Genomic DNA, 10,281 nt, shown 5'->3' on the forward strand with positions numbered 1-10,281 from the left:
TGAGGTTTGTCATTAACGTGAGGGCAGGTATGAGGTTTGTCATTAATGCGAGGGCAGGTATGAGGTTTGTCGTTAATGCGAGGGCAGGTATGAGATTAGTCATTAACGCAAGGTCAGGTATGAGGTTTGTCATTAACGTGAGGGCAGGTATGAGGTTTGTCATTAACGTGAGGGCAGGTATGAGATTAGTCATTAACGTGAGGGCAGGTATGAGGTTTGTTGTTAACGCAAGGGCGGGAGTGTTTAAGTTTATCTTGAAATGAGTCTTATTCATTTACTTCAGTCAATTATGATCAGATTTCATTAATTTCATGATAAATTCATGTAATTAACCTCTTAGTGACACGTTTAACAACTAGTCTAGTCAGCTTTGTCATGCTGAATGACGTTGCTTAAGCTTGTCATGAGGTCGCAGTAGGTGACAAGCTCGTGAAGCATCAGTGAGGCTTGTGGCATTCAAGGACCCATTGTCAGAAACGTGATCAGTCCTAACATTAGTCTTAACATTAACTGCGTGCTCGGTTGCAGGTTGAAATAAGTCTCATTCATTTCACTTCACTCAATTATCATCGGATTCTATTCTATTCAGGGGCGTCGGACCAACGAAGGACCACATCTATCTGCAGCTGTCGCACCTTCCTGCGCAGCAGCTGCACCAGCGTTTGCCAGGAATCTCCGAGACGGCGATGATTTTCGCTGGCGTCGACGTGACACGCGATCCGATCCCCGTGCTTCCAACGGTGCACTACAACATGGGCGGCGTGCCCACCGTCTACACCGGACAGGTACGCTGCCGCAGGGCAGGTTCACTCGTCCCCGCTGATGCCGCCACGCATCTCGGATCGTAGCCAGCTTGCTAGATTTAATTTCACAGATCGGTGTTGCCCCTGCCTAGATTGTTTATTTGGAAGATAAATTAAATCCGTATAATTATGTTCGGATAAATTTTTCCAAACATCGATGATCACCCCTAGAATTTATTTGAAGGTTGGTGCCCCTAGATTACATCACGCACACATATGAATCTATGTGTGTGCGCGTGCGTGAGCGTGTATGCGCGTGCTTGTGTGTCTGAGTGTGTGCTTGCGTGCCTGATTGTGCATGTACGCGAGTGCGTGTCTGCGTGCTCGCCTCTGTGATTTCGTGCGCGCGTCTCACGTCGCTTCCATCCTCGACAGGTGATCCAGTACGACAAGAACCGTGGCGACGTGCCCGTGCGCGGCCTGTACGCGGCAGGCGAGGCCGCTTGCGCGTCCGTGCACGGCGCAAACCGCCTCGGCGCCAACTCGCTGCTTGACCTCGTCGTGTTCGGCCGTGCGTGCGCGATCGCCATCATGGAGAAGGACAAGCCCGGCGACGCCCTGCCCGAGATGAAGGCTGTGAGTCTCCGCTTTGGTTCATTCTTCGTACTTACCGGAGCCGGGGAAGGGGAGGGTGTGGGAAGGGGGGGGGGTTTCTCCCGGGAAGATGTTTTGGATCACGGGCCGATAATTTAGTCGATATCCACGAGCCCGGCGACGCCCTGCCCGAGATGAAGGCCCATGAGTCTCCGCTTTGCTTCTCTTTTGTACTTCCTGGGGAAGGGGAGGGGACGGAGTGGGGGAGGGGTTTCTGCGGGAAGATGTTTTCGTTAGCCGGTAATTTCGTCGATAACCATGGGGGAAAGAAATAAAGAAAAAAGTCTAAAGTGCTCGAAAACTAAGTCTGGATATAACTAGGCATTTTTGGCTCGTTATCTGTAAAAGTAGGTATTCTTGTATATAGTCTAGTATATAATTGTTCTAGTGTATATGTCTTCGTATGTGCAGCCATGCTGGATGTACATAGATGGAGAGATAGATAGATGGAGAGATGGATACAGACAGACAGATAAACGGATAGGTATAGGATTTATTTGGGCAATATAAAATAAATTAATTATTATGAATAATTTATTAAACCCTGTTCATCCTACTGGTGCAGCGGACATGCTTGCACTGTGCATTGTGATTTCTCGCATGTGTAATTTGGAGAGCCATGATCTAGATTCACTCACGTACATGAGACTCCGTCACTCGGAACTGATGCCGCCGTGTAGGCGTCTGTACAGTATTCGTATAAATGTGTTCACCGTGTCATGTTTGTGTTTTTGCTGCCATTGTTCGATTAACGTCTATGAGCAAAAATCAACTTTGTTTACACACAATTCTTGCAGTTGCAGCACTTCTTGAGACTGGTTTACCGGTACATTGTAATGGGCTCCCCCATGTGTCTGTACCCAGAATTTCTCACATCCCATAGCACAGGCTGGAAACGATGCGATGGATCCACGTACAATTTATCTTCGATTTCCCCTATAGATGACTGGTGTTTGCAAATGTTGAAAAACACTTTGGTTCGATGTAAATTAGTTGGCCTTTATTTGATTCGAGTCCATGCTCACTTAACTGAGATGGATGTTTGTTGTACTGTATGTAGACTGATGATGTTTGTGTTTTATGCACGACAGAATGCCGGAGAGGAGTCGGTAGCAAACATCGACAAGCTACGATACGCTGATGGCGGCACTCTGGTCGCAGAACTGCGTCTGCAGATGCAGAAGGTTTGTACTGTGCAAAAAACTCAGCGCTTTATACTCAACTCTATACAATACTCTAACGCAGTACTCTATTACAGCTCAGTTGAAAAGTCTTATCGGCAGATTATATCAACTGTATCAGTTGTCTCAGTCAGATACTATAGAACTATAGTAGACTGATCGTGTTTTGTTTGATGCCCAATAAGGAGTTTTTCACAGGACTATATATATTTTTCAAGGGCACGACATTGGTAGTCCAGAGCTAATTTTGCCACCTGCATATGGAAGCCCAGAAAGCTCATCAACTCAGCTGAGAAACTTAAAAATTAAATATTTAAGGCACTTTTGTGACCAGGTGGATTGTCCAAGTAGATGCAACTTTTCACTCCTCAGTGTACCAATTATAACATGGATTTCATTCATTTATGTGTTCACATATATTCACAGTTTCAAAGGAGCCTTCTGGGTTTTTATATAATGTTTAAAGATGTCACTTAAGTGATGCGCCCATTTATCTGATATCTGGTTAAGTAGGAACCACTGTCTACACATGCTCGTGTCAACACTGACCACACTCCTGGGTGTTGCGTAGACGCAGGTGTCCAGGGCCGTAGCTAGCCATGGAGGGCAGTTGCCTCCCAGAGAAATGTAGATTCATTACATGGTCAATGGCTGTTACCTTCCCAGAACACACCACACACGTAGCTTTGCCCCCCTCCCCTTCCCCGACAAAATAAACTAGCTATTCTCCTAGTGTCCGTTCAATACAGTAAAAACCTGCGTATAAGAACCTGTATTTTTCCAGGTTAGCCTAAAAAGGTTCATATATAATTGGTGTTTACTGGGAAATTAGGCTATTTAGGTTCTTAAATAGGTTCTTATTTTGTTAAGAAAAAAAGGTGCTTGTGGCTGGTAGAATATTGGTGCGGTCCATTGTTTATACAAAATATTCATATAATTATGTCTAAATGACTGCAATCTAGACAAATACAAACCCTATTCTATGTTCCTATTTCTTTTTATGCCCTTAATAGAGGTATATAGACCACCAAGAACTTGTTTTAGTTAATTTATGAATTTTAAAGTGTTAACTGAATTTTATCAAATAAGAACCTGTTTCAAATTTGAGGCTACAACAGGTTCTTATGTCAAGGCGGTCTAAATGGGAAATCTTAGCCTAACAGGTTCTTAATCACTAGGTTCTTATACGCAGGTTTTTACTGTATAGTAGGTATGTAGCGTGGTATACGCACGTGCTAACGTTATCACTGACAATCATATGCGGTCATCAGATGCGCAGAGATGACATCTGCGCAGGGATGACGTCTGCGCGTTGGGCTGCATGTTCATTTGTCGTGTCGGTCTGTTGCAGCAAATGCAGACGAACGCTGCCGTGTTCCGGACGGGCGAGGTGCTGCAGGAGGGATGCCGCGGCGTCACCGAATGCTTCAAGGGACTGGAAGATCTCAAGGTGAGGGGCCGGGGTCGGGTGTGCGGGGTTAGATACAGGGTTCGAATTTTGGCTGAAAATCTAGTGGACAGCAGGACTACCAACTTTCTGAAGTTAGTGGTTCTGCACAAAAGTTTGTGGTCTGCTTATTTACTAGCAGTGAGTAACAAAATAGTATACAAAAATAACCATTGGCATCAACAGCATACATGTAACATGTAGAGTTGGTCAAATAATATATTTCAACTCTAGGAATGTTGGGGGAGCTTCTGGGAAAGGTTTTACTTTCGTTTTTTGCCTCCCCAGTCCTCGGTACCCCCATGCATAGATCAATGCTGCCGCACATCCGCAAAGTTACAAGTGCCTAGAATCTTGATGAAATAGAAGTATATACAGTTTACATTGCTTCTAGATATCTAACTAAATAAAAATAGTCCACTTTCTGCGTAAAGAAAAGTGACGAATTCAGTTAACAGCTTTGATTACGTGTGTGTCAGGTGTCACTGGTTGTGCCCTCACTCCCCACGATAACCCCTGCGACATATGAACTTATTGTTATGCGGTCATAAATACACTGGGCTATGCTACATGCCGCAATAGATTTCTTTGACTGTCACGAGGTTTTGTGCGTGTGGCGAATCATGCGTTGAGGGAGTTCATGCCCTCGGCTCTAGATGTTTTGGACACCTCGTCTACGTTCAAGAACGAAGCGTATTAGAATGCGCTCCCGTTTACAAGTCTGTCTAAACTGTCGTTGCAATAACCGTAGTATTTCAGCGTAATATGAGCGGAAAAAGTGCTGGTCAGGAGGACCGGCAGTTTCGTAGAGTTGGTGGCCGAAGCAAAAACTTGGTGGCCTCGGGCCTCCGGGTCGGCACTAATTTCGAACGCTGCTTAGATACTAACTTTAGGGGTAGTAGATTGTGGATCTACTAGGCCCCTTTACTATCTAGTAGCCCAGCTGCCGTAGGCGGCTGGTCGAGTCGCGTGGGGGTAGGTGCGGGAGGGGGTTGCAGCCCACTCCCCGCAAGGGGGGTATGGGGGTCTCCACCAGAATTTTTTTTAAATTAGGAAGCCAAACCCTGCATTCTGAGTCTATCTGGAGTGAAAATTATGGTTTAAAAAAAGAAATTCGGACACATTTTCATTTTCATTTCCGTTTTAATATCTACATCAACTCCTTAAGCAGCCGAAAGGACTTCATGTGAAGTTGACCTAAGTCACTAGAACTGACGAATGGTAGACTAAGAGACGAAATCACAGTGATACGTACTATACAGTACAAACGCCCTAAAAATCGACTAGCCTGTCGGGCTAGCATTGATGGCACATTTGGTAGCCCAAACACAACTTTCACTAGCCCCGGGCAGGGCCGGGCTATCGGGCTAGCGTTAGTGTCGAACACTGGGTGTGTGAGCTGTGCTGATAACGTGGCGGAAGGAGCGGCATGGGCCAGCACTACGGGGTGTGGGGTGAAGGGTGGTGGTTCTAGTGGATCAGTTATTAGGGCTTTGGCGAAAATAGCCTGACGTCGTGTTATCAATCATCAATGAACGAATATTTTTATGTGGTGAGTGACCGTCATTGCAAAGGATCTGGCAGTCTCCGCTTCTGTGCTAGAGTCACGTTGTTGAACCTCCTGTTTATGGTTGTACTATACATAGATATATTATAGTTATCATATATGTATGCGTGTGCGTGCATGTGTCTGTGTGTGCGTGCGTGCGTCTGTGTGTGCGTGCGTGCGTGCGTGCGTGCGTGCGTGCGTGCGTGCGTGCGTGCGTGCGTGCGTGCGTGCGTGCGTGCGTGGGTGCATGTGGGTGCGTGGATGCGTGCGTGGATGCGTGCGTGCGTGTGTGTTGTTTGGGTGTGTGCGTGTGTCTGTGTGTATAAATTAGAGAAAAGCACACAGACGGCAATGGCTTCGTAACATTAAAATGAAAATATGGCATACACCGTACACGATAGTCATTTTTCACTATATTGCCCATAGAGCGAGCTTTTGGAGACACCGTCTGTCATACATATGTCTATATTGATAATATATATATATTATATCAAAATTATTAATATATATAGAGGCGAGAGAGAGAGAGAGAGGGAGAGAGAGAGAGGGCAGACAGATAGATGGACACACATATATATATACATATATAAATAGGTGAATCACATTGCTGTTTCTTTCTGCTTGACAGTTGGTTGACAGGGGCATGGTGTGGAACTCGGACCTCGTGGAGGCCCTGGAGCTGCAGAACCTGCTCCTCAACTCACTGGAGACGGTGTACAGCGCCGAGGCGCGCAAGGAGAGCCGCGGCGCGCACGCTCGTGAGGACTTCAGGGTATGGTGCTCGTGGCATCGCGGGTGGCTCCATAGCGCACCTATTCTTACCTGCCTCGCCTATTCTATACCTATTCTTACCTGCATCGCCATCCATTGCATCACCTATATTGAGTGATTCGAAGAAAGGGTCGAGCACGATTTGGTTATTAGCGGTTTCATCTCGCAAACAGTTTGGCATGGGACAATTAATCTATTCGCCTGGAATGATTGGCAAGCAGCCCTAGCCACTCAGCATCGTGGTAGGACACTCTTAAAATGCTGCTTAGCAATTGAGTGCTGCAATGTCGACATTCTAGCATGCTACGTGCAAAACGCTTGTAATCTAGTGTAGTTCGACTGACCTAGCAGCAATATCTCGGTGTGGGGGCGTAGCTATCTCGCTCAGACAGATAGTTCCTTTACCCTACAGTCAGGGTAAGAGTAGTCAGGGTACACGCATGTTATGGGATCTCTGCACCAGATATATGTAAACATCTAGTATAATAACGGGGAAGTGCAAATAGTTTAAAAACATTAAACGATTGGATCTCAATGAATGAATGAATTACTGTTTATAATTTTGCCAGTAGTAGTGATTATGATACAGTTGTTATATATAGTTCAATTATAACCATTATTATAACAACTGTGTATGCAACAACTTAAAACAATGGTTATAATTAGTGGTTTTGTATTGTGTGAGAAGACAGTTATGACACATTGGTTTCTGCATGATGCCTGACTGGGCTTGGGATAGGCTGGGCTTAAAGAGAGGCTTTCGTGCATTGGGGGTACAGGCCAGGGACAGACCTGGATGACATAGGATGGTTGCAGCCGTTTGTCCCACCCGAGACGAAGTGGACTGTTGCTAAATCCATTACCGGATTACCAATAGTAGCAAAATTAGCATTTGCTACGGGCCCCACAGTTTTAGGGATCTTGTAATATCATGACATCCGTAATATCTAATATAAATTTTGTTATAATAAAAAAATCATTATTTTAGTAGGCCTATACACGTGAACTTGATAAGATAATGAGTGCTGGCAGAGTTCATCTGTCAGTAAGTCTATTACAAATGTATTTGATTTAGATTAAGTTAAATTTATGTGTTTTAATATTTGAATTTTTTTTAAATTTAGTGCCCCTTCATAACATATGCTACAGGCCCCGCACTAGCTTAATCCGACCCTGGCCAACTCCATGCATTGTGCTTGCTCTTGCAGGAACGCATTGACGAGTTGGACTACAAGAAGCCGTTGGCAGGTCAGGAGAACGTCCCCTTCGAGAAGCACTGGCGAAAGCACACCATGGTCGGGTGTGACCACAACACTGGCAAGGTACGTAGCCGGCATTCTGCGGGCGATTCTCGTGCCTAGAATGACTGTTTTTCAATTGTTCATACGGGTTAGGTCCCGGTAAGCCTGTTGAGTCCTGGAGTTTTGAAATGTAATTTGCCAGGTTCAGAAAGTGTTGGAAATTAGACTATGGTGTTGGAAGGTGCTGCCAAGTAGTACATTTTATTTTTGTCCTAGAAAGTCTTTGATGGAAATCGGACGATATAAGGCACACAAATTGTTCCTTGTTAATTGTGTCCTAAAATCTCACGACCATGGAGATGGAATTAGTTGCTATCATTGATTACAGTGATGTAAATAGCTTGTCACTGCTTGGCTAGAAAAACCATGGTGTTGTGCATTTCTCGGTGATGCCTTTACTTTAAAAGTTAAAAATGCCTTCGGGTGACTATAGGACTGCTAAAAACCTCGCATTTCCTGTAGCTAGATATCGATCGTGCTACCACCTGCCGTCGGATATCTATGGTGAAGTGATGATGGTGTAATGATGTAGCGAAATGTAGTTTGGTTTTCAGCGATATACAAATGTAGTTGTGAGCTGTGCTCTGGATCTGGATCTGAATGCAAATCTGGTTCCAGATTGTTTATTTCAGTACTTGGTCACACTCTCTCAACTAACTAGCTGTGTGGTTAGGAAGTTGAAGTCTTGATTCACTGGTTATTCATTGAGCCAACCTCTCTGCTGCGAGCTGAGGGTGATCATTGCCAGGGTGTTTTACATCTTAGCGATTTTATGTGTGTCCCACTATTACTAGGACTGGACTTCCTATGCAGTCATTTACTTATTTCCTTTTATGCAGTCGTTTTACGTGGGTACCACTAGTGGCTCATTGTTTTCCTGTAGTCAAGAGCCAAGCGGTCATTGTCAGAAACGCGTTACTCGTAATATTCATCCTCATCGTAACTTGCATTCTGACTAGACTTGTTTTCCTTGTTTGCTTGCAGATAAATCTGCACTACAGACCGGTGATAGATGCGACAATAGATGATAACTGCATGACAACATGTGTTCTAACTAAAGATTTGTTTTCCTTGTTTGCTTGCAGATCAATCTGCACTACAGACCGGTGATAGATGCGACAATAGATGATAACTGCATGACAACATGTGTTCTAACTAAAGATTTGTTTTCCTTGTTTGCTTGCAGATCAATCTGCACTACAGACCGGTGATAGATGCGACAATGGATGCGAATGACTGCCCAACAGTACCTCCAGCTGTCAGATCGTACTAGTCCCGCTGACAATTCAAGCCACACAATGTCTCAGACAGATGCACAACACCTGCAGCACCGGCGCAGTAACCGAAGGCAATAGTGTGCACACATAGTGGTAGCGAGTGTGGCTGCCTGTTAACTTAGTCCCGAGGTCTATCGCACCGCAGTTGCTTCTACGCAAGAATGTACTTGCATCACATTCACTATCAGCTATGCTTAACTTGGGTGGCCCGGGAACGGGTAAGCGGTACTGAAAACGTGGGTTTCCATCGTAGCGGCTCTCCGGGTTTCCGTTCTAGAGGTGTATCGTTCGTGCACGTGAGAGTCAAGCGTCTGACGAGGCGGTCTCATGCTCTAGGGCGTCACAGCGAGATGCATGACTGCCTGCACGGAGCCGGCTCCGCCGCCCACGTTCATAACTGCTTGACCGTCTAATTATTGTAGAAGGAATCCATCTTCATGTGGACATCCACATCTGTGTTCTCCCACCTGTGACCGTAGTGAATATAGATCTTTCCCACTAGGTTTCTAGAGAGAATTAGCTGCATGCATGTTTTGATGGGGTTTCTGTTTACTAATTGCTCACCTTGTTGACCAGTAAGTACTACGTGGTTCTTTGTTATTTATTCTTCGATGATGTCACGTGGCAAGCTAACAGTTGTATACAGTAGTTTTGGCATAGTGGTGACCACTCCTGATTGCAAATCACAGACGTGCATAATGATGAGGAAACTATGGTAATGGAAATCAGAGACTAGTCAACTTACCAATTAATTACCATTACCGCCCGTTTATAGCTAGCTATATGAAGCACTAACGTCAGCCAGTAAGTAGAAGTTGGAATTTGTACAGGCACTTGTATATCTGTGGCAGGTATTGTGAACGATGTGTTTTTTTCACTTACGTTTTCCCCTCCCCGCGATCTCGTTTCAGAATGAGAATTTTACATGGCAATGTCTGTCGATCGTCTCGTTTAATTTGCGTCTGACGGAATTTGCAGTCGTGATTAAGTGTTTGTTGTTCAGTGGTTGATGTAGTGGTGGTGCACACTGTGTGATAGTGTTGGATAGATCTAGTACCTCGAACTCCATACAAATGAATGACCGGCTGTAGTAAACAGACTTTGATGTTACCACACTCGCGCCTTGTTCGTTTTAGTTCTTACTTGTGAATCCACACGAGCTAAACACTATATATCATTACAACCATAAGTATACAAGAGTCCATAATAGAAAGATGAGTAGAGTCCATGATAGTCTATTTTCTATTATGGACTCTTGACACATACATGTACTACTATAAATTAAATAGATATGTTAATGGTATAATAACTAGTGGCTCTCATATTCTGTAATTTATATATAGTGATGACCCATGTTG

At 44.7% G+C, this 10,281-nt stretch overlaps 1 protein-coding gene across 1 annotated transcript; it reads left to right on the forward strand.

Annotated features, from left to right (window-relative positions):
* Nucleotides 1-202: 202 nt before the first annotated feature.
* LOC106805682 (succinate dehydrogenase [ubiquinone] flavoprotein subunit, mitochondrial-like) lies at nt 203-10,038 on the forward strand. Its single transcript, XM_014807370.1, has 8 exons — nt 203-207; nt 590-785; nt 1,179-1,379; nt 2,489-2,581; nt 3,930-4,028; nt 6,203-6,346; nt 7,554-7,667; nt 8,833-10,038. Exons 2-8 carry the CDS (start codon nt 687-689, stop codon nt 8,917-8,919), a joined length of 837 nt encoding a protein of 278 aa, XP_014662856.1. The 5' UTR covers nt 203-207; nt 590-686; the 3' UTR covers nt 8,920-10,038.
* The last annotated feature ends 243 nt before the right edge of the window (nt 10,039-10,281 follow it).

This window comes from Priapulus caudatus, unplaced genomic scaffold (genome assembly GCF_000485595.1).
Source record: "Priapulus caudatus unplaced genomic scaffold, Priapulus_caudatus-5.0.1 Scaffold123, whole genome shotgun sequence".
NCBI classification, from domain to species: Eukaryota; Metazoa; Priapulida; class Priapulimorpha; order Priapulimorphida; family Priapulidae; genus Priapulus; species Priapulus caudatus.

What these genes read in the sequence shown, in the direction of transcription:
- LOC106805682 (XM_014807370.1), top strand. Translation starts at nt 687, where the DNA reads ATGATTTTCGCTGGCGTCGACGTGACACGCGATCCGATCCCCGTGCTT. An exon ending in AGGGACTGGAAGATCTCAAG is followed by an intron (nt 4,029 to 6,202) that starts GTGAGGGGCCGG and finishes TCTGCTTGACAG; the next exon opens with TTGGTTGACAGGGGCATGGT. An exon ending in ACGCTCGTGAGGACTTCAGG is followed by an intron (nt 6,347 to 7,553) that starts GTATGGTGCTCG and finishes TTGCTCTTGCAG; the next exon opens with GAACGCATTGACGAGTTGGA.